Here is a 25406-nt window from a genome sequence, read left to right as displayed (position 1 = left end):
CTTTGAAGATTCTAAAATCTAAAATATATTTTGATTTGTTTCACACTTTTTTGGTTACTACATGACTCCATACTTGTTATTTCATAGTTTTGATGTCTTCACTATTATCCTACAATTTAGAAAACAGATAAATAAATAAGAACTCTTGAATGAGTAGGTGTGTCCAAACTTTTGACTGGTACTGTATATGGATGATTTATAAAGCCAGGCACATTTAACAGTTAGGCTATTGATTATAGACCTAATTAAATTGGGGTTTCCTCTCTCCTCACTTTTCTTAGACAATTAAGGCAAAGGCTGTTTTCTCACCTCCTAACTCCGCTGCTGCCTCCACAGCATTGTGCTGGTTACTGGTTACCTTTGCTAAGATGCACATAGCAACATGGTCTAGGAAAATGCATCAATTCAACAGCGTACTGATGTGTTTCAGAACAGTGGACAGCGACCACTATCCACTGTTGGAGAAAGTGCATCTGTTATAAAATAATATCATTTTTATAAGCGTTGCACCATTGTTTTTACATAATATAACCATATACAATTTCAATAGCACGTCTTAGAGTGATGGACTGTGCCATCCCTATGGCCTCCACAATGAATTAGTCCACTCAGACAGGCACAAATCTTGTACACCATGATTTTATTTATATTCTTTTGCTACTGCTTGACTAAAGAAATCTTGATCGACCAACAGCTTATCGACCAAACAATTGACCAGTCAACTAAATGGGGTCAGTCCTAATAGGCCTACTGCTCATATATTCTTATACTGTATACTTATACTAGAATTTTACATTCATCAGCCTTAAAGCTGCAATATGTAACTTTTCGGGCGACCCAACCAAATTCACAAAGAAATGTGTGTTATATATCTGTCTTTCGCACCCGGGGCCTCCCGAGTGGCACAGCGGTCTAAGGCACTAGAGGCGTTATTACAGACCCGGGTTCATTCCCGGGCTGTGCCACAACTGGCTGTGGCCGGGAGTCCAATAGGACGGCGCACAATTGAGCCAGTGTCTTCCGGGTTAGGGGAGGTTTTGGCTGGGGGGCTTTACTTTGCTCATCGCATTCTAGTGACTCCTTGTGGCGGGTCGTGTGCCTGCAGGCTGACCCCGGGTCGCCAGTTTAATGGTGTTTCCTCTGGCTTCCAGTTTAAGCTGGCAGGTGTTAAGGAGCGCAGTTAGGCGGGTCATGTTTCGGAGGACACATGATTCCACCGTCGCCTCTCCCGAGCCCGTTGGGGATTTTCAGCAATAAGACAAGGTCGAAATTGGGGAGAAAAAGGGTCTGAAGAAGTCAATGGGGTTGAACTATGGTTAAAATAGGTGCAGTGAAAAGTGTTGCCAATCAAAAAGGTGTCCCATTAGAGGAAATTAAGGGTTGCATAACTGTGACAAGACACAAAAATATATGCATTCATTCGTTCGTTCAACCCCAATCCATCCAATCCATGAGTGCCTAGCAGAGATGCATTGGGTCCCATTTTTTAAGTTGGCCTATTTGTGTTGCGTAGTCAGGTACATGGTTTCTCATGATCTCATGATGAGGTAGCCCTGCCTGCGAATTCAAAATCCTCTTGGTTTAATGGTAATGACGTTGGTTTCTCCTGTGGGAAACCAGGATTCAGATCCCACCTGTGACAGTTGGAATGACTCTGCTGGGGGTTAAACTCCAAACCTTCCTAACTCAAGGTGGACACTCTAACTACAAGGCCTCTGAGTATGTACTACGGTTACTGTTATGACTCCTAATTGAGTTGGCCATCTGTGCACTAACCCTGATGTTTACTCACCATACGTCCTCTGCGTCTACATCGCACTCCGCCCCAAACTGGCAGATGTCACAGGTAGACGTCTCCTTCTGCCCAGTCTCCGCTGACCCCTCACCCCCTGAGAGAGAAAGAGCAAGAGATAGAAACAGAGACATAAGTCTAATAGGTCTAACAGATCTAACGTCAAACTTTATTTATTTGATCAATGTACTGTATTTGATTTATTTTTGCTGTTATCAAAATAGCTAAGCACGCAGCCAGGCAATCCCTCTTGCTTAACAAAATGTGTGTTGACTATGTCAGGGATTTTTCTGCCATTGAAATCCTTGTGTTTTTCTTCGGGCCAAACAGTGCAAACAGTGTAAAAAATATATACAATATACAGTGCCAGTCAAAAAAATTGTCCACACCTACTCATTCCAGGAATTTTCTTTATTTTTACTCTTTTATACATCGTAGAATAATAGTGAAGACATCAAAACTATGAAATAACACATATGGAATCAACCAGCTTCACCTGGATTGCTGGCCACACACACAACACACACACACAATAACGATATGGTTATTTAACCATATTGTGTATTAGTGGCCGCATGCAGGCATCAAACCCACAACTTCACAGGCCCTTATAAGGCCCCTACAGACACCCATATATACACGGTGTTTCAATAAGTTTACTTCCCCCAGAAACACTAAAACCACAAAATCTCACAATTCCTCAATCACAAAATGTTACTGTGACCCCTAGCAACCGAAGTCAGACGTTTCAAGTGCCTCTACAGCCACCCTATCCAACAATCAGCCCGTACGGTCGCTTTGATACCTACTTTCCTTTCTTCCGTCCCTTCTTCTTTCCCTTTCTCCATCCCTCCCTGTCTCTATCTCTGCCGGCAGAAATCCCTGCTGATATTTCTAGAGTCTCTCCTTTATTCCATCATAATAATTTTTTTCCGGTGTGCCGGGAGCCACCGGCTGTAGGTGGCAGGACTAGAATGCTCTCTGGTTGCCTGTGAGCTTATGGAGGTCAAATGCCCCTACCAGTGCGTAGCCACAACTCATCAGTAGCCAGGCGGGGAAAAAAGCAATCTGCCCAAACTTAAATTGCGTATCCCTCCTCAGAGAATCTCTTGTTTCGCATCCTTCATTTTCCCCCTACCTTGAGTTCTTGGAGTGTGTTTCCTTGTGGTGTTTGGAAATAATCTTTGGACTGGATAATCCTGGTTGTTATTCTAGCTTTCATCTGGTTTAGTGCCTGTTTGACCTGGTTTGTCCTATTTTGAACTGGTAAGTCAGTTTTAGTGTTAATTTCATGAAGCTTTGTCCTTGTTTTGGTTCGTTCACTATTTGTTTTGTCGACTCTTGTACATGCTTGGTCTGATTAGTGCTTTGGTTTGTCTACACTCGTACATGTTTGGCTTAAAAATCCTTCTATAACCTGTCTCCTCCCCTTCATCTACAAGTGACATAAATAAGGGAGCATAGCTTTCAGCTGGATTCACCTGGTCAGCCTATAATAGTAGTAATAATAATTCATAATTAATTAGATTTCTATAGAGCTTTTCATAGAATATCAAAATGCTTCAAGAGCAAAAAACAAACAAGCAATATTTCATGATAGGTCAACCAATAGAGGCCAACTCTTTGAAATGTGCATCCTCTGAAGATGGAGAGGGGCAGTTCTTGGCTTGAGAGGAGAGAGCTGGTCAGAGGATGGTAGATGACGGTGATGGAGTCTGCTGATGATCTTGTAGAGGGCAAGTCTGGGAACCAACCTGACTCTTTTAGCCACTGGACTTCTGTTCCACTCTGTGTAGCACCCACTTGGGTGATGCCTCAGCAGCTTTGGGCGGCAGAAAGCTCAGAGCACAAAGTTCAGAATAGTATGTAGCCTGTCGTCCTCACTATGAGCCCTCTGCCTCAGCACTACTGAATTCCTCCATCTTTCATTCCTAACACGCTTCAGGCAACTCTTCAAATTATGTTCTCAGAAGATCAGCAACTGACAGCCAGGTGAAACAAAAAATCTGACACTGTGTCCAAATGCATTTTTCAAACAAAAACATTACCCAGCTAGCTAGCTAGCTAGCCAAGCCAAAAAATGGTTAACCTGTCAGTCAATTTGCAAATCTGTGGCTCAAAAACACCAGGTATATGCAATAAAAACTAAAGAGCAGAGTAGTAATCATCAATTAAAAACAACAACAAGCTATATACACATTTACATGAGCTCTGTGCTTAGGCTGCTACTAGGGTGCCATGGCAACTATAGAATATGAATTCATGAAACTATGGGTACGTTCGTAAATTCACTCTGGCTATTTACTCAGATTTCAGAGCACTCTCGTCTGAGTGTGCCAGAGCGCAGAATAACTGAAGAATTTAGGAACATTCAACACACGTTGAATATGGCCGGTGTTAGTAAACGTCGGCAAAAGAGTGTAATTCAATTGTTGCCAGCAGCACATTTAAAGTCATCAACACTCTGGATAACATAAAAACAGCCTAACGAGTTCTGCTACAGTCTTCCCTGTGGCTCAGTTGGTAGAGCATGGTGTGTGCAACACCAGAGTTGTGGGTTTGATTCCCATGGGGGGCCAGTACAAAATAAAAAAAATATTTAAAAAAAAAAATGATGCATGAAATGTATGCATTCACTACTGTAAACGCTCTGGATAAGAGTGTCTGCTAAATGGCAAAAAATGTTTAAAAAAAAAATGTCTATGGAGAGCAAAATGGTCAAAGTGAGGTGTTCTCTCATTTGTGTCTGGAAGTAGCTAACAAGCTAGCCAACGTTTGCCAGTTAGCTTGGGTGCTTGACTGCCGTTGTAAGGTCAGAACGCTCGGATTAACCCTACTCCTCAGCCAGATGGTGCAGTGTGCTCTCTGAACGCTCCGAGAGCGAAATGCTCTGAATTTACGAACTGAAAATCTGACAACGCTCTGAATTTACGATCACACTCCAGATTAAATTTATGAAGACACCATATGTCATGAATGTTTTGTACACTGATAATGTTTTGTACACTCAGTGTATATGATGGTAACAACTTTATTGTCTTTCTGATACAATGTAACGGATAGGCAGCTTATTTCAGGCAAATTGAGGGATGCCCTTGGGCCACCTACCTTGGGGCCAAAATGAAGCCGATGAGCAGGCTCATCGACCTAATGTGGGCAATGTCATGGTTCCAATGTTTTAACCCGCATTGGGCCCACAATGTGCCAATGTGAACATGTTTGCTGGGTAGTGCTTTGGTTTGTCTACTCTCGTGCATATTTGGTCTGGTAAGTACTTTGTTTTATCTTAATTTGATCTCCCTGTTGCAGGAGAACCTTCCTGCAATGCATATTTAAAAAGGCTTCTGAAGTTTGTAATTTCCACTTTGACATTTTAGACTTGGTTTTCCCTTATGAAAAATGTATCAATCCCTACATCAAGATCGTACCTGTGTTCATATTTGTCTGGTTAGTTATTTTTTGTCTACTCTTGTATATACTGTATTTGGTCTGATTGGTGCTTTGGTTTGTGACCCTTTTCTGACTGTTTCAGTGCCTATTTAGTCTGGTATTGTCTGGATAGCACTTTCTCAACGTTAAATCAAGCCTTGTTTAGGTTATAGTTCTTTCCTTGTTTTGTCGATCTCAGTATTGGTTCTGACCATGTACATGCATGTGCCTGGAGTCCTAACACACCAGTAGAAAGGAGAGAAAGGTTGGCAAAAACAAGAAAATAGAAAGTTTCCTTGCAGTGACAGTTTGAAAATTCCTCTCCATTCCTCCATTTTTGTTTGAACCTGTGTCTTTGCCCTCAGGTCTTGGCAGAGCACAGACACAAACAAACACACATCCTGAATGCTTAAGACTCTTTCTCTCTGTTCCTGTCTGTGAAGATATAACCCAGTCAGGCAAGAAAAGGTGTACATTCTGTATTCATGGGACTATTCTATACTTTAGGTCTCTCCAGAAGGTAAGGTGAGCCTCCATTCTCTTAATCTGCAAAAAGCAGCTTGAATCCCAAAGCAGTACTGCATATAGTAACAATATAACAATACCAACTGCAAGTTCCAACCAGAGAAAATATGCAAAACAGTTTACATCCTTCGAAAACAAAAGGATATATCATACAATTGATTTAGAAAATGTGAGTTGCATTCAAGTGTTCAAATGAGGTTTCATTAGACTTGAAGTTGACAGTTCAATTATTCTGTGAATTTTCTTATCCAGGCTGAATTGACATGATTGACTGCTGATTGTAAAAACACCTAGTTTCAGCCTGTCTTCCACCTTCTCTGTTGTATAAAACATTAATAAATGTCATACTGAAGCTGTATTTTAAACTGCATCCCTTGCCCAAACGCTTCACCTCACTTCACACACACACCCACCCACACGCACACATGCGCACGCGCACACACGCACACTACACATAAATAACCCCAACACCCACCTACCCCTCTGCCCACCCACCCTACACTCTACATTCTCAGTAAAATGACAAAGTGACTTGGGACAACAGGCAGTGCTTTACCCTCTTTCCTCCCAAGTCCCCATATCCCCGATTATTTTGGTTGCAACACTACACAACATCTCCCCTGTTCCTGTCTACTCATCCCAGGAATCAGGAGACACAGGAAGGTACTGACTGTAACAAAATGCCCTGTTTGTACTCTTCACATCATCCTGTATTGATCGGAACCAGAAGCTGACCAGCCCCCCATTTGGAAAAGAAACAGAAGAATTTAACAGTATTCTTATATGTTCTACCTGGAACTTGTCACTAATACATATGGCAGCAAATACACTTACAAGATTCATAGAAGATTCCTGTAATAACTGACTTATATGGGTGGTTAACAATTAGACATAACAGAAATGTATTATAAAAAAAACATGCAAGAGTTTAAGCTAAGCCTAATAAGGCCTCACATACATGGGACATACACATTTCAATGCACTTGGATCATAGTAATAACATAAATGTTGCATGTAGTATATAAAAAACATACAAGAGTGTAAGCTCATGCAATGTGACACTAATTGAAAAAAGGAAGAGGAGAGAAGAAGGACAGGAGGAGGAAAGGAGGAGGAGTGGGATATACTGCCCAGCCTTAACCATGGAAATTCATAACTGAAAATGTATTTACAAATATTGTATTTTTATTATAGTAACACACATACAAATACATCAAATGTACAATCAATCTTTTCCAAAGACCCAAAGGGGGAGCCAAAGATGGAGAACAAAGATGGAGCGAGAAAGGGGGAGAGAGAGAAATAAAGAGAGCGAAAAATAAATGGTACGCAACAGATAAGAGATGTATAGTACAGTTAGATTTTGTTCTCAGTAATAGAGCTCCCCACACTGACCAAGACCCCTCTCTCAACCGAGACAGAGAGAGAAAAAGACAGATAGAGAGAGAGAGTGAGAGTGAGAGAGAGAGAGAGATAGAGATGGAGATTTAGGGCACTCCAGCAGCACCTATCACAGGGATGATGAATGAAGCCCACACACCTCTAAAAAACAGTGTTTCAAGAGCGACCTTGGTTACAAACACAGAGAGAGGGAAAAGGCACGTATAAGCATGGAAGCACACACAGACACAAACACACACACACACACACACACACACACACACACACACACACACACACACACACACACACACACACACACACACACACACACACACACACACACACACACACACACACACACACACACACACACACACGGTGCATGGGATGATGAGGACTGCTGCTGGTGTGTGGTCACCTTGAACAATGCAGCTTCAGAATTGAGTAAACTATATGCTTCACTGTTATTACTGGTTGATCCTAATTTCCTTTCAACTCAGAAGAGCTTGATGACTGTAATGTAAAAAGACTGCATGCTACTTTCAGTACTTGTACTGGCAAGTATATAGTACGGATAAGCGATGTGCAAGACATCAATTGAACCAAACCAGCATTGCAGTACTTACACAAACCCCTGTTTCCCACTCAAGTGATATTGCAGAATGTGGTTACCTATAGCAAAAATCCTCCTTAAAGAGTAACTTTCATGACATTTTTTTAAAATATATTTATATTATCTTACTAGTAATCTAGCTCTTTTTGCTCCTAACAGTTCAACTCTACCATTGAAATCGTGATGTAGAGGCACCTTGAGAAGGTGAATCTATGTCACCTCAAGGTAAGGGTTCAGTATGAAATACACCCTCTCCTAGATGTTTTGGGTGGTACCACCTCAAGGCTTACTATAAAAGCATGTCTTGGTAAGTGGAGTGCATGATGCTTTCTTGACTAGACTACTGACGTTACAGAAAATGCAATAGGCAGTAAGGCACATTTACACATATGACCAAATTCAACATTTGTGCTTTCCGTTTCATACACATCAATGTGCTTTTATGAAAGAAAAAAAAACAGGCTATAAGGATAATACGTTTATATGCGTAGCTGCATCCATCATAACAAGAAATAGATGACAATGTTGGTCATGACAACTTGTTGTATTTTTTTCCTAACCATTGATTGGTGGCAAAATCCGCTAAGACAGTTTGCTCATGAGGCAGACGTATATATTTTCAAATCCTTTATTTATAATATTCATCCCGTGCCCACACATTTCTAATTCAGAAAAGTGAAAGCATACCTGTGAGAGGGCTCGCCCTGGTTGTAGTTGTAGGTTTTTATACAGTACCCAAAACCAATCTGTGAGTTAATTTTACCATTGGAAAAAGAGCTACTGCGTAAATACTGCAATGTGGGTTGAATCTAATTGAGCCCCTAATCTTCATTTTCAAGGTAATGATTGTACTTATTTTACCAACACAATACTACAGTAAATGTGAGTCCACAATTCAAAGATTTTTTTGCACACCATTAGTGGCAATAGACGTCAATAACTTGGCACCTTACCACTATGAGCTCACTGACCAGAGCCTTATTTGCTTGCGATGCACATAATTGTATTATCAGAGCCTGCCATTGGACTTTTGGTAAGTCTGCTTTAGTGAGGAAGTTGGGATTAGGTACAACTATGTTTACCCATTCCAAAATGTAAATATATATGTGCAATTCCCCCCAACTTGTCAACTGAATACAGTTTAAGGGGTTGGGCAAAGACTGAAATTGGGTTTGAGAGTTACCCTTTAAATATATATATATTTTAAACTCCTTAAATGTACATGCTACCAAAAAAAAAGGAAGTTGATACTATAACAGCAAGAACAGTGTGCTGGTTGAGTTGTTGTTTTCCGTGGCCATGCCTAAGCATGGTGCTCCCAGGAGCGCAACTTGAACTGGGGATGGGGGGGACATGACCCCCCTACATTCTGAAATTGTATTTTTGCCCCCCCCCCCCAGTTTTATCAATGTGCTCTGATACAAAAAGAGGCTACGGTGTGCTTCAGGACCATGCGGACGCCTCAGAGCGGTCAGGTAGGCTGTTTGGCGGTATCAGCTGACTGGATTTAAAACTGAGGGGACACCACAGAGCATGCTGCTGTTGTCTGTTTGTGTTGTGCTTTTTCTCCAAGTTGTAAAAGGAAGCAGAGCAGAAACTCGCTACTCTTTATTTGACTGATGTAGCTGGCAAGGCAATGGCTGTTTGACTTAACAGACAAACATATTTATTTCTAGTGCTGAGTTAGTAGTGCAACTGACATGTAACATTAGCTAATGCATTTCATGTTTCATCCTGTCTGGACTGAAGTTCTGTCTGAAGCGAATGAACTAGCTCGCTAGTAGCTACCACAGTCAGTTCAGCTCTAGTTGCTGTATCTGTTAGGTAGCAATATCTAGCAACTGTTGTGTGTATGGAAATGTTTTGTAGCTTTTGTTTTGTCCTGTTTCAACAGAAGTAAATTAAACTGGCTAGTTTTCGCCAGTTAATGTACCATTAGAGCTAGCCAAAAGTTGGCTAACGTTACCTAGCCTCTTGAGGATACCCTAGGATAGGATTTTGAAAAAAAATCGTTCCCATTTTCAACGGCCTACTAATCAAACTCAGAAGCTAGGGCATGCATATACTTATTATATATGGATAGAAAACACCCAAAGTTTCTAAAACTGTTTGAATGGTGTCTGTGAGTATAACAGAACTCAAATGGCAGTCAAAACCCCGAGACCGATTGAAACAGGAAGTGGAATTCTGAATTGTGGACTCGACTTCTCATCTTTCCCTATTAATCACACCGTTAACAATGGTTCAGTGAGCACTTCCTATTGCTTCCACTAGATGTCGCCAGTCTTTTCACAGTGGTTTGAGCCTTACACAGTCGAAGCATGTCAACCGCTGTTTAAAATCAATTTTTATGCAATTTTTCTCGTAGAAAAGCGATAATATTCCGACAAATTTAATCTGGAATTCCAGAGTGTGCTCTGGGCTTTCGTAAACTCAGAGAGTTTTTAGATTGTCCGTTCGCACACTGGACGTTCTGGTCGGGGAGTAGGGTTGATCCGAACGTTCTGACCTAACAACATCAATCAAGCGCCCAAGCGAACTGGCTAACATTGTCTAGCTTCCTAACTACTTCCAGACAGAAATGACAGAACAGCTCACTGACCATTTTACTCGACCATGCAGACATGGTTAGGCTATTTTTATGTTATCCAGAGTGTTGGTGACTGCAATTGTGCTGCTGGCAACAATTTAATTACACTTTTTTTGACAAAGTTTACTGACACCGGCCATATTCAACAGGTGTTGAGCATTCGTAAATTTGCCAGTTAATCTATACTCTGGCACACTCAGACGACAGTGCTTTGAAATTAAGAGTAGATAGCCAGAGCAAATTTACCTGATACGTCTATCGACAGTTGTCGCAGTGACATCATGAACATTCTATTGAAATAGTTACTTGCATAATGGAGTCTTTTGTTAAGACATGTAGCTAGCTAGCTAGCTAGCTAGCTAGCTGAACAATGAACCATAATCCCAACTCACAACATTACTATCCTGCATGAATCTGCAGGTACCTAACCAACCAGGTTCAATGTTAGCTAGCTTACATTAGGCTATAACTAGAAATGCAAATGGCTCTGAGATACGAATAATATTACTACACAGATCACACACATAACGTTAGCTAGCTAGCCAGCCAGCTAACGTTAGCTAGCTAACAGGACACATTAACTTGAAATGAAAATGACTTTCTGACAAAATTGGAAACGTGAAATATCTGAAAATGTAGCTAGCTAGACTATGTTACCCATATACATGGATGGACACTTCTTCCTCTCTGTCACAGATGCCATGGTTGCCCTTAGTTTGAAGATGTAATCCGGAGACACGTGTTTTACACAGCCTTCTGTGTGTTCTATTTTCGACTCCGTCTGAATATTTGCAAATAAATGGCAGAATTTTCTCCACCTCCTTAGCTATCATACTCTAATTTCACTGATTTCAAAACTCAGTCCTCCAGAAAGTGGACAGAAACACTTATGCAGTTCTACTACATGATATCTTTTAAAAAAGCCGTGTTAGAAAGGATTCCCTACACATACTGACTAGCTCATGTTATGGACAGAAAATTGCAACATGGCAGACCAATCCAAACTCATCTTTTGGCATGTCCAGTCCACTCATTATCTCAGCCAATCATGGCTAGTGGGAAGGTTGCTTATTTTTTATGTGGCTGAACAAACTAGACACATAATTTAACAAATGTATTTGTATTTTCAGATGGCATATAAGTTTGTTATTAAGGCACATTTCTGCCCATAAATGCATTTTGATTAAAAAAAGTTTAAGTTCAAATGGCTTTCCTGTGAAGTAGTGACACGCGACATACACCTAGTTTCCTGAAACGAGTCACATATGCACCTTAGAAATGTTTTGCACGGACTATCCACAAGTGGTGGTCGGTGCCATTTAAGATGAGGGAGGATTATACATTTTTTTATGAGCATGGCCTTATTTCTATTACAACATATAGGATGACAGTCATTCATGTTCCATTCAACCAGCTCAATGTAACATTGATAGGTTTAGGCTACAACCTAGCCTATGAATGAAAGTTTACAACGTAGGTGCACACATCAAGAGAATTTTGAGTAATCAAGGTGACAGACTGACACATTCAATACCGCCTTGCACAATCTTGCCTGCATCTAGCTGATCTAGGGTATAATCATTAGTCCAACAGTTGTAAATTAGAGTTTCTATTGGACAAATTCAGGTATGTTTCTCCCCGTTTCACTCCATTTGCTTCCATTTAAGAAACGTTTTTCAACAGAATCGGCGGAATGAATACACCCCTGATCACATGCAAACAGTTAACTTTCATAGCAGCCACATAAAAACAGAATAATCTTTGCTCGTTGTCTTTATAACTATCTACGTGCTCTCCTCCTCTCACCTTTTCCCTTTGCGTGTGGACTTCAGTGCACAACACATCAGCTGTCTGTGAACAGGCAAAAAAAACTTTCAAAGCCAAACCTTCGTACTGTACCATGACCGCTAACCACTACACACAGCCTATATTTGTTAGGCGGAGCGAAACAGGGGAACCCAAGAGCAGACTCAGACGAGAAAACAGGGATGAATGAACCAAGATATTTATTGTAACACAGGGAGATATGGAGTGTAGATCTGGGGAAGCTTGGATGAGTTGTAGAAAATCAGATGTGGAGACTAAGGTTGGAGTGGGCTGGGTAGAACCGGGTAAACAGGTCCGGAGGGGAATCCAAGGTAGTGGTGGTGAGCTAAATCCAGAACAGGGAAGTAGGGTGGTGAGATGTGGAATGGGAGACAGAGAGGTAAACTGCAATGAGAGGATCAGACAGGGAAACAGGCACAGCAGAGTAACAGGATCTTGAATAATCATAAATAGCTAGAAGCTTGAACTGACTGAGCAGAGATTACAATCTGGCAGAGTGGAAGTGGACTGAGTATTTGTAGAGGTCTTGATTATGGAACGAGTTGCAGCTGCTAGGGATCTGCTCTGACTCCAGCACACCTGTCTCCAACCACACAATCACACAGAGAGTGAGAGGGAGAGAGAGAGAGTGTACTGGGGGAGTATCTGCAGGTCAAGAAGACACAGAATGAACACAAGAGGGCGTAGAGGGAGCAGATGTGATGATATTGTTGCCATGTCATAGTCAATATACTGCAGCTACTGGGACTAACACGTTAGTGAACCCATACAAAACCAGCTACAATCATGCAGTACAGTGTACAGTCAGAAAGCAGTTTAGCAGTTACATCGGTGCAATTGAGTAATAAAACCAAAAGCTTACCTTGACTTGGAAGTGTTCCAGTGTTGGATTGCCATAGCCAGCTAGTTAACATAGCATATGTCTCTGTTTGAGCCAGGTGTTTGAGTAGGCTAAACTAGATAGCTGTATTTTCTAGTTAAGTGAAAGTAAAAAATATATATATTATATATCTCCTTAATTGTGGAAGAAATTAATTTATTCAAAACTATTCAACTATTGTTACTCTCTCTTTGAGTCAACTACTCACCACATTTTATGCACTGCAGTGTTAACTAGCTCTAGCTTATGCTTTCAGTACTAGATTCATTCTCTGATCCTTTAATTGGTTGGACAACATGTCAGTTCATGCTGCAAGAGCTCTGATATGTTGGAGGACGTCCTCCGGAACTTGTCATAATTACTGTGTAAGTCTATGGAAGTGGGTGAGAATCATGAGCCTCCTAGGTTTTGTATTGAAGTCAATGTACCCAGATGCGGACAAAATCTAGCTGTCCTCCGGCTACACCATTGAGCTATACTACAGAATGCCCCTAAGCCTACTGTAAACCTTCATTGCAAAACAGTGTGTTTCAATCAATTATTTGGTGACGTGAATAGATTTAGTATAGTTCTATCTAAAAAGGATAACATTTTTAATATTTCACAATTTTTATTTTTATGAAATTCACTGAGGAAGATGGTCTTCCCCTTCTTCCTCTGAGGAGCCTCCACTGCTACCCACACATCCAACCCTTACACACAAACACACACACACAACAACCACACACTCAAAACTCATACACAGACTGCACACAGTCAACGCTGCTGTTCTAATATATACTATTGATTCCACTACGCACTATATATTTGTAAATATAGTCCATTATTACTATGCATACTACCTCTTCTATTACTTGTTATTTTTTACTTGACTCTTTTCATTGTTATTATTGATCATTGATTATTGTACTGCATTGTTGAGGGAGCTAGCACATAAGCATTTTTCTGCACCTTTTATACCTGCTGTACACTGTGTATGTGACAAATGCATTTTATTTTGATACAGGAAATCATATAGCAGTTGTCTAGATCATTGATAGTGTCTAGGGACTACGTCATCATGAACTACAGGGAATAGAGGACTATACACTCTCTGAACCATAATCCATCTGCACTGAGAGACGATCCACTTTTATAAGACTTGCACCGACAATTAAACGATTAAAACATTCAATCAAAATGACATTATCAACAGCCTGGTGCCCCTAATCATTGAATCTGTGAAAGTGACACACAGGGCCCATGAGCATATGAATAGAGGCCACAGTCAAACAATCCATAATCATAATGGACATTGATATTGAAAAAGATGAAAGATGATATCACTGAAGCACAGATTCAAATGTTTCATTTATTTTATTTTATTTTGTCTATAGCGCTTTTTAAAAAGTAATTTGTTATCAGCAGCCTAACAAAATGGCCTTGCCTGAATTCTCAAAAGCAAGCCAAGGGCGACAAACGTAATGACAGGGATGAAAAAATGACAAAGAATATGAGACATGGCGGTAATGACTGCAATGTAAATAATGATACTATTAAGGGATTTGATGAGAGGTGTAAGGGAAACACAAAACTTGCAAATATCCCGCAGGTAGGGTGAGGAATGTTGAATTTCTATGGAAAAGAACCGTCAACCATCTCTTGCTTCTATTTTTATAAAAGGAGACATGTACATGTGGCATTGGTTTGTATGCTATTGGTACAGTATCTAAAAGGCCAAGCGCAATTGTCACATTTGGTGACACGTTTAAGCTTTTTTGTTGTTTTAATTAATCTGAAACAGAGTAAAAAAAATTAATATGTGTGGCCCTTCAAGAGTTAACCATTGAATATTATCCAGAGATGGGTGTTGAAAATTTGCTTGAAATACAGGCCTGCCTACACATTATGGTGCAATGGATTGGATCTGTCTTCATCCTAAACCCTACAATGACAATTAAATCCATTGAGGGACCCCAAGAGCCTAATGTTGACAGTGTTAGATTATTTAATGGGTTATTCTCATGCCGGAGCACTACCCAATCATGAGCTGACAACTATCACTCCCCAACAAGGCGTGCTAAGGAATACTGATAAGATGATTAGAACAAATACTTATTCATCGCTTAACCTTAGTAGACAGTGACACTTTCATCTACGGCAACTTACAAAATGACATTCCACTATATTTACACAGCAATTTTTTTCAATTTAGGTAATGCAGAGACTGTATCACTTTCCCGGACCCAGACTTTACTGGACTAAAAAGCGCTTTCAATGGAACTTCTCCACAGACCCAATGAAAATCATGATTGATACAAATCTAACATCAAATATGGTCTGGAACGCATATGTATTAATTTTTGTTATAGAGTACCAATGTGGAACAACATACACTCAGTGACCAATTTATTAGGTACACCCATCTACTACCAGGTCGGACCCCCCTTTGCCTCCAGAACAGCCTGAATTTTTCAGGGAATGGATTCTACAAGGTGTGGTGTTCAAACGTTGCTCAATTGGCATCAAGGGACCTAATGTGTGCCAGCATAATATTCCCCACACCACTACAACACTGCCACAAGCCTGTATCGTTGACACCAGGCATGATGGGGCCATGGACTCATGCTGCTTACGCCAAATCCTGAATCTGCCATCAGCATGATGCAACAAGAACCTGGATTCGTCAGACCAGGCAATTTTTTTTACAATCCTCAATCGTCCAGTGTTGGTGATCGCATGCCCACAGGAACCGCTTGTTCTTGTTTTTAGCCGATAGGAGTGGAACACACTGTGGTCTTCTGCTGCAATAGCCCATCTGTGAACAGGACCAACAAGTTGTGCGTTCCGAGATGACGTTCTGCACACCACTGTTGTACTGCGCCATTATTTGCCTGTTTGTGGCCCGCCTGTTAGCTTGCACAATTCTTGCCATTCTCAGTCGACCTCTCATCAACAAGCTGTTGTTACCCACAGGACTGCCACTGATGTTTTTTGTTTGTCGCGTCATTCTCGGTAAACCCTAGACAGTGTCGTGTGTGAAAAGCCCAGGAAGTCGGCCATTTCTGAGATACTGGATCCGGCGCGCCTGGCACCGACGATCATACCACGCTCAAAGTTGTTTAGGTCACTCGTTTTGCCCATTCAAATGTTCAATCGAACAGTAACTGAATGATTTGATTTGAATGACTCGATGCCTGTCTGACTGCTTTAAATAGCAAGCCACGGCCATGTGACTCACTGTCTTTAGGAGCAAACAATTTTGTGAACGTGTAGGTGTACCTAATAAACTGTCACTGGGTATATATCAGGAAAAACAACTTTGTTTACTGTAGTTATAGAATTGTTATTTTGCATATTGCTCCAAAGATTGAAGGTTGCTCACCCAGTGAGGCTTTACATTTTCCAAATAACAGAATGTGAAATCCTCAAAGCAATATGTTTCATCATCTATTTCAGTCTTTGATCTTTCCTTAGTAATTACCCAACATGCATGAGTCATTACCCAACATGCAATATTCTGTGAAATGACATAGTGTGTGTAAATACACAGTAAATGGTGCTACTGCTACAAAACCAGACATTTTGCCTGAAACTGTACATTCTCACAATCCCCTTTCCCCTCCAAAATAACCAAAATGGCAATGAGTCCATGACAGGTAGCTAACACCAGTACAGTGGGAACAGGTTTGACAAACAAGGTCTCAAACTGGGTAACCAAGGTCTCAAACTGGGCTTTTCACACACGACACTGTCTAGGGTTTACCGAGAATGACGCGACAATTGGGCTCTGTTCAAAAGTAGTGCACTATTTAACCTCTATGGGCTAGGTGGGACGCAAGCGTCCCACCCGTGGTGCACTCCATCAACAGCAGGTGCATTTCAAGAGCGGCAAATTTGAATCCAAATAAATGTCAAAATTCAAATTTTTCAAACATACAACTATTTTACACCCTTTGAAAGATAAACATCTCCTTAACCAGGTAGGCAAGTTGAGAACAAGTTCTCATTTACAATTGCGACCTGGCCAAGATAAAGAAAAGCAGTTTGACACATACAACACAGAGTTACACATGGAGTAAAACAAACATACAGTCAATAACACAGTAGAAAAATAAGTCTATATACAATGTGAGCAAATGAGGTGAGAAGGGAGGTAAAGGCAAAAAAAGGCCATGGTGGCGAAGTACATACAATATAGCAAGTAAAACACTGGAATGGTAGATTTGCAGTGGAAGAAAGTGCAAAGTAGAAATAGAAATAATGGGGTGCAAAGGAGCAAAATAAATAAATAAATACAGTAGGGGAAGTGGTAGTTGTTTGGGCTAAATTATAGATGGGCTATGTACAGGTGCAGTAATCTGTGAGCTGTTCTGACAGCTGGTGCTTAAAGCTAGTGAGGGAGATAAGTGTTTAGAGTTTCAGAGATTTTTGTAGTTCGTTCCAGTCATTGGCAGCAGAGAACTGGAAGGAGAGGCGGCCGAAGGAGGAATTGGCTTTGGGGGTGACCAGTGAGATATACCTGCTGGAGCGTGTGCTACAGGTGGGGGCTGCTATGGTGACCAGCGAGCTGAGATAAGGCGGGACTTTACCTAGCAGGGTCTTGTAGATGACCTGGAGCCAGTGGGTTTGGCGATGAGTATGAAGCGAGGGCCAGCCAACGAGAGCGTACAGGTCGCAGTGGTGGGTAGTATATGGGGCTTTGGTGACAAAACGGATGGCACTGTGATAGACTGCATCCAATTTGTTGAGTAGGGTATTGGAGGCTGTTTTGTAAATGACATCGCCGAAGTCGAGGATCGGTAGGATGGTCGGTTTTACGAGGGTATGTTTGGCAGCATGAGTGAAGGATGCTTTGTTGCGAAATAGATTTAACTTTGGAGTGGAGATGTTTGATGTTTGATGTGAGTCTGGAAGGAGAGTTTACAGTCTAACCAGACACCTAGGTATTTGTAGTTGTCCACATATTCTAAGTCAGAACCGTCCGGAATAGTGATGCTGGACGGGCGGGCAGGTGCAGGCAGCGATCGGTTGAAGAGCATGCATTTAGTTTTACTTGTATTTAAGAGCAGTTGGAGGCCACGGAAGGAGTTGTATGGCATTGAAGCTCGTCTGGAGGGTTGTTAACACAGTGTCCAAAGAAGGGCCAGAAGAATACAGAATGGTGTCGTCTGCGTAGAGGTGGATCAGAGAATCACCCGCAGCAAGATCGACATCATTGATGTATACAGAGAAGAGAGTCGGCCTAAGAATTGAACCCTGTGGCACCCCCATACAGACTGCCAGAGGTCCGGACAACAGGCCCCCCTGATTTGACACACTGAAATCTATCAGAGAAGTAGTTGGTGAACCAGGTGAGGCAATTATTTGAGAAACCAAGACTATTGAGTCTGCCGATGAGGATGTGGTGATTGACAGAGTCAAAAGCCTTGGCCAGGTCAATGAATACGGCTGCACAGTATTGTTTCTTATCGATGGCGGTTAAGACATCATTTAGGACCTTGAGCGTGGCTGAGGTGCACCCATGACCAGCTCTGAAACCAGATTGCATAGCGGAGAAGGTGCGGTGGGATTCGATATGGTCGGTAATCTGTTTGTTGACTTGGCTTTCAAAGACCTTAGAAAGGCAGGGTAGGATAGATATAGGTCTGTAGCAGTTTGTGTCAAGAGTGTCCCCCCCTTTGAAGAGTGGGATGACCGCAGCTGCTTTCCAATCTTTGGGAATCTCAGACGACACAAAAGAGGTTGAACAGGCTAATAATAGGGGTTGCAACGATTTTGGCAGATACATTTAGAAAGAAAGGGTCCAGATTGTCTAGCCCGGCTGATTTGTAGGGGTCCAGATTTTGCAGCTCTTTCAGAACATCAGCTGACTGGATTTGGGAGAAGGAGAAATGGGGGATGCTTAGGCGAGTTGCTGTGGGGAGTGCAGTGCTGTTGACCAGGGTAGGGGTAGCCAGGTGGAAAGCATGGCCAGCCGTAGAAAAATGCCTATTGAAATTCTCATTTATAGTGGATTTATCGGTGGTGACAGTTTCCTATCCTCAGTGCAGTGAGCAGCTGGGAGGAGGTGCTCTTATTCTCCATGGACTTTACAGTGTCCCAGAACTTTTTTGAGTTTGTGTTGCAGGAAGCAAATTTCTGCTTGAAAAAGCTAGCCTTGGCTTTTCTAACTGCCTGTGTATATTGGTTTCTAACTTCACTGAAAAGTTGCATATCACGGGGGCTGTTCGATGCTAATGCAGAACGCCACAGGATATTTTTGTGTTCGTTAAGGGCAGTCAGGTCTGGAGAGAACCAAGGGAGAGAACCAAGGGCGTAAATTCAATTTAGCTCTACAACCTGCAGCATACTTTCTCTCTAAAGGGGTCTACACACAATAGTAGACAGTAGATACAAAAGTACGCTCTGTAGTCACAAAAGTACACTCTGACCAGGCTCCGATACTCAACATACTGTTGTACCACATGAAAACTGCCGTATCATTACTCATGAAGCTGTGGGGGCAGTGTTGTCGCTACAGTGTCTCTCTGACTCTGAAAACATAATAAAGGGGGTTGCAGTCTGCCGTGAAGCGTTCATCCATGTATACGGGTAAGAACCTAGCTACAGTTTCAGATATATCTAATTTCTAATTTTGTCAGAAAGTTGTTTTCATTGCAAGTTAAAGATTGCTGTTAGCTAGCCAGCTGGAGTTCGATAGCTGGCTTGCTAACTAACATTGAACCTATTTGGTTAACTTTAGCTAGCTATGACAATCGGTTTGTATTGCTAGTAACGTTACTCTATGGATTGGGATTTTAGTTCATGTTTTAGCAAGCAAACGTTAACAATTCATGTCTAAACAAAAGAATCCAAGTTAAAGCTGGCAGTTAGCTACAGTGCCTTGCAAAAGTATTCATCCTCCTTGGACTTTTTCATATTTTGTTGCATTACAACCTGTCATTTAAATGGATTTTTATTTGGATTTCATATAATGGACATACAAAAATTAGTCCAAATTGGTGAAGTGAAATGAAAAAAAATAACTCGTTTCAAAAAATTATAAAAAATAAAAATACTAAAAAGTGTTGCATGCATATGTATTCACCCCCTTAGCTATGAACACACTAAAAAAGATCTGGTGCAACCAATTACCTTCAGAAGTTGCATAATTAGTTAAATAAAGTCCACCTATGTGCAATCTAAGTGTCACATGATCTCAGTATATATAAACATGTTCTGAAAGGCCCCAGAGTCTGCAACACCACTAAGCAAGGGGAACCACCAAGCAAGCGGCAATACCAAGACCAAGGAGCTCTCCAAACAGGTCAGGGACAAAGATGTGGAGAAGTACAGATCAGGGTTGACATATAAAACAATATCTGAAACTTTGGAAAGAATATGGCACCACAACAAACCTGCCAAGAGAGGACTGCCCACCAAAACTTCCAGACCAGGCAAGGAGGGTGTTAATCAGAGAGGCAACAAAGAGACCAAAGATAACCCTGAAGGAGCTGCAAAGCTCCACAGAAGAGATTGGAGTATCTATCCATAGGACCACTTAAAGAAAAAAATAAGCAAACACATTGTTGTTCGCCAAAAGGCATGTGGGACACTCCCCAAACATATGGAAGAAGGTACTCTGGTCAGATGAGACTGAAATTGAGCTTTTTGGCCATCAAGGAAAATGTCTGGCGCAAACCCAACACCTCTCATCACCCCGAGAACATCATCCCCACAGTGAAGCCTGGTGGTGGCAGCATCATGCTGTGGGGATGTTTTTCATCGGCAGGGACTGTGAAACTGGTCAGAATTGAAGGTGATGAATGGCGCTAAATACAAGGAAATTCTTGAGGGAAACCTGTTTCAGTCTTCCAAAGATTTAAGACTGGGACAGAGATTCACCTTCCAGTAGGACAATGACCCTAAGCATACTGCTAAAGCAACACTTGAGTGGTTTAACCTGTTAGGGCTAGGGGGCAGTATTGACACGGCTGGATAAAAAACGTACCCGATTTAATCTGGTTACCACTCCTACCCAGTAACTAGAATATGCATATACTTATTACATATGGATAGAAAACACCCTAAAGTTTCTAAAAATGTTTGAATGGTGTCTGTGAGTATAACAGAACTCAAATGGCAGGTCAAAACCTGAGAGATTCCTTTACAGGAAGTGGGCTGTCTGACCATTTCTGGAACTTCTTTGCCATCTCTATCTTTTACTAAGGATCTCTGCTCTAACGTGACACTTCCTACGTCATCCATAGGCGCTCAGAGCCCGGGAAAAACCTGAATGTCGTCATCCCAGCCCCAGGCTGAAACACATTATCGCCTTTCTCAAGTGGCCGATCAAGGGACTCTGGGCTTAGGCGCGTGACCTGACCGCCCCCGTATTTGTGATTTTTTTTCCTCTGTTTGCCGAAAAGGAGATTCCCGGTCGGAATATTATCGCTTTTCTACGAGAAAAATGGCATAAAAATTGATTTTAAACAGCGGTTGACATGCTTCGAAGTACGGTAATGGAATATTTAGAATTTTTTTGTCACGAATTGCGCCATGCGCACGACCCTTCTTTACCATTTCGGATAGTGTCTGGAACGCACGAACAAAACGCCGCTATTCGGATATAACGATGGATTATTTTGGACCAAACCAACATTTGTTATTGAAGTAGCAGTCCTGGGAGTGTATTCTGACGAAGACAACAAAAGGTAATCAAACTTTTATAATAGTAAATATGATTATGGTGAGTGCTAAACTTGCCGAGTGTCTAAATAGCTAGCCCGTGATGCCTGGGCTATGTACTTCGAATATTGCAAAATGTGCTTTCACCAAAAAGCTATTTTAAAATCGGACATATCGAGTGCATAGAGGAGGTCTGTATCTATAATTCTTAAAATAATTGTTATGCTTTTTGTGAACGTTTATCGTGAGTAATTTAGTAAAATGTTAGCGAATTCCCCGGAAGTTTGCGGGGGGTATGCTAGTTCTGAACGTCACATGCTAATGTAAAAAGCTGGTTTTTGATATAAATATGAACTTGATTGAACAAAACATGCATGTATTGTATAACATAATGTTCTAGGGTTGTCATCTGATGAAGATCATCAAAGGTTAGTGTTGCATTTAGCTGGCTTCTGGGTTTTTGTGACATTATATGCTAGCTTGAAAAATGGGTGTCTGATTATTTCTGGCTTGGTACTCTGCTGACATAATCTAATGTTTTGTTTTCGTTGTAAAGCCTTTTTGAAATCGGACAGTGTGGTTAGATTAACGAGAGTCTTGTCTTTAAATAGCTGTAAAATAGTCATATGTTTGAGAAATTGAAGTAATAGGATTTTTAAGGTTTTGAAAATCGCGCCACAGGCTTCAAGTGGCTGTTACGTAGGTGGGACGAATTCGTCCCGCCTAGCCCATAGAGGTTTTAAGGGGAAACAGTTAAATGTCTTGGAATGGCCTAGTCAAAGCCCAGACCTCAATCCAATTGAGAATCTGTGGTATGACTTAAAGATTGCTGTACCCCAGCAGAACCCATCCAACTTGAAGCAGCTGGAGGAGTTTTGCCTTGAAGAATGGGAAAAAATCCCAGTGGCTAGATCTGCCAAGCTTATAAAAACAAACACCAAGAGACTTGCAGCTGTAAATGGTCAAAAAGTGGCTCTACAAAGTATTGACTTTGGGGGGTGAATAGTTTTGCACGAGATAATGTTGTAGGTTACACTGGCAGTATAACAATCTTTGCCAGGGCATAGTATATTTAGGCCCAACTATAGAGTGCATTTGGAAAGTATTCGGATTCCTTGACATTTTCCAAATGTTGTTACGTTACAACCTTATTCTAAATTGGATATACTTTTTATTCTCAACAATCTACACACAATACTCCATAACGTCAAAGCGAAAACAGGTTTTAAGAAATATTAGCAAATGTATAATAAATTCAAAAAATAATGACCTTATTTACATAAGTAGTCAGACCCTTTGCTATGAAACTCGGAAATGAGCTCAGGTGCATCCTGTTTCCATTGATAATCCTTGAGATGTTTCTACAACTTCATTGGTGTCCACATGTGGTAAATTCAATTGATTGGACATGATTTTGAAAGGCACACACCTGTCTGTATAAGGTCCCACAGTTGAGAAAAACAAAAACCAAGCCATGAGGTCGAAGGAATTGTCCGTAGAGCTCTAAGACAGGATTGTGTCGAGGCACAGATCTCTGGAAGGGTACCAACATTTATTTTGCAGCATTGAATGTCCCCAAGAACACAGTGGCCTCCATCATTCTTAAATGGAAGAAGTTTGAAACCACCAAGACCCTTCCTAGAACTGGCCGCCCAGCCAAACTGAGCAATCGGGGGAGAAGGGCCTTGGTCAGGGAGGTGACCAAAAGGCGAACGGCAAACTAAAGGCAAAGGACTCTCAAACCATGAGAAACAAGATTATCTGGTCTGATGAAACCAAGATTGAACTCTTTGGCCTGAATGCCAAGCGTCACATCTGGAAGAAATCTGGCACCATCCCTAAGGTGAAGCATGGTGGTGGCAGCTTTGGGGATGTTTTTTAGAAGCAGGGACTGGGAGACTAGCCAGGATTGAGGGAAAGATGAATGGAGGAAAGTACAGAGAGATCCTTGATGAAATCCTGCTCCAGAGCACTCAGATCTCAGACTGAGGTGAAGGTTCACCTTCCAACTAGACAACGACCCTAAGCACATAGCCAAGACAACGCAGGAATGGCTTCCGGACAAGTGTCTGAATGTCCTTGACTTGCCCAGCCAGAGCCCGGACTTGAACCTGATCGAACATCTCTGGAGAGACCTGAAAGTAGCTGTGCAGCAACGCTCCGCATCCAATCTGACAGAGCTTGAGAGGATCTGCAGAGAAGAATAGGAGAAACTCCCCAAATGTTTTATTTATTTTATTTTATTTCAGCTTTATATAACCAGGTAGGCCAGTTGAGAACAAGTTCTCATTTACAACTGCAACCTGGCCAAGATAAAGCATAGCAGTGCGACAAAAATAACAACACAGAGTTACACATAAACAAACGTACAGTCAATAACACAAAATAAAATAAAAATAGAAAGATCTATGTACAGTGTGTGCACATGTAGAAGAGTAGGGAGGTAGGCAATAAATAGGCCATAGAGGTGAAAATAATTACAATTTAGCATTAATACTGTAGTGATATTTGTACAGATGATGTGCAAGTAGAGATATTGGGTGCAAAAGAGCAATAGGGTAAGTAATAATATGGGGATGAGATAGTCGGGAGTGCTATTTACAGATTGGCTGTGTACAGGTACAGTGATCGATAAGCTGCTCTGACAGCTGATGCTTAAAGTTAGAGAGGGAGATATAAGACTCCAGCTTCAGAGATGTTTGCAATTCGTTCCAGTCATTGGTAGCAGAGAACTGGAAGGAAAGGTGGCCAAAGTAAGTGTTGGCCTAGAGGATGACCAATGCAATATACCTGCTGGAGCACGTGCTACGGGTGAGTGTTGCTATGGTGACCAGTGAGCTGAGAAAAGGCGGGGCTTTACCTAGCAAATACTTATAGATGACCTGGAGCCAGTGGGTTTGGCCTACAGAGTGCTGTTGAGGCTACTGTAGACCTTCATTGCAAAACAGTGTTTTTTAATCAATTATTTGATGTGAATATATTTAGTATAGTTTAGTATAACTTTTTACATTTTTTACCATTTTTATTTTTATGAAATTCACTGAGGAGGATGGTCTTCCCCTTCCTCCTCCGAGGAGCTTCCACTGGTGTCCACATACTTTTGGTCATGTAGTGTAGCTGGCTGCATTTTTTCTAGTAGCTCTGTAAAACAATGCTAATGGCTTCAGAGAAGTATTAGCTTGCATTGTATCTTTGAAAGCTTCCCTGGCCTTATCATGACCATGGCTTGTATATTCATTTGGCCTGTTTAGCCTCTTGAGGACCCCTTCGAGATACAATCCCGATAACGGGATTGGTTGGACAACAACCAGTGAGATAGCACGGCGCGATATTCAAAACAAAATAATCTCAAAATTAAAATTCAAGTATTATACGGCATTTTAAAGATACTCTACTTGTTAATCCAATCACATTGTCCGATTTCAAAAAGGCTTTACGGTGAAAGCAAAACATTCGATTATTTTAGCATAGCACCTCAGCAAAAAAAAATAAGCAATTTTCCAAGCACGATATCCATCACAAAACCAGATATACAGCTAAAATTAAGCACTAACCTTTGACAATCTTCATCAGATGACACTCCTAGGACATCATGTTCGACAATACATGCATTTTTTTGTTCGATCAAATTTATATTTATATCCAAAAACCCAATTTTTACATTGGTACGTGATGTTCAGAAAATGTTCTCTCCCCATAACCTCCGGTGAATAGGCAC

At 41.3% G+C, this 25406-nt stretch overlaps 1 protein-coding gene across 1 annotated transcript in view; it reads right to left on the bottom strand.

The window, feature by feature from the left end:
- LOC106586066 (tomoregulin-2) overlaps nt 1-25406 on the bottom strand; it is a 178879-nt gene that overhangs the window by 26403 nt on the left and 127070 nt on the right. Inside the window, exon 5 of the mRNA XM_014172904.3 lies at nt 1793-1889. Coding sequence (XP_014028379.3) covers nt 1793-1889 — 97 coding nt within the window. The remainder of the gene's footprint in view (nt 1-1792; nt 1890-25406) is intronic.

Source organism: Salmo salar, chromosome 25 (genome assembly GCF_965601325.2).
Source record: "Salmo salar chromosome 25, fSalSal1, whole genome shotgun sequence".
Classification (NCBI taxonomy): domain Eukaryota; kingdom Metazoa; phylum Chordata; class Actinopteri; order Salmoniformes; family Salmonidae; genus Salmo; species Salmo salar.
This window is presented reverse-complemented; position numbering and strand designations above follow the sequence as displayed.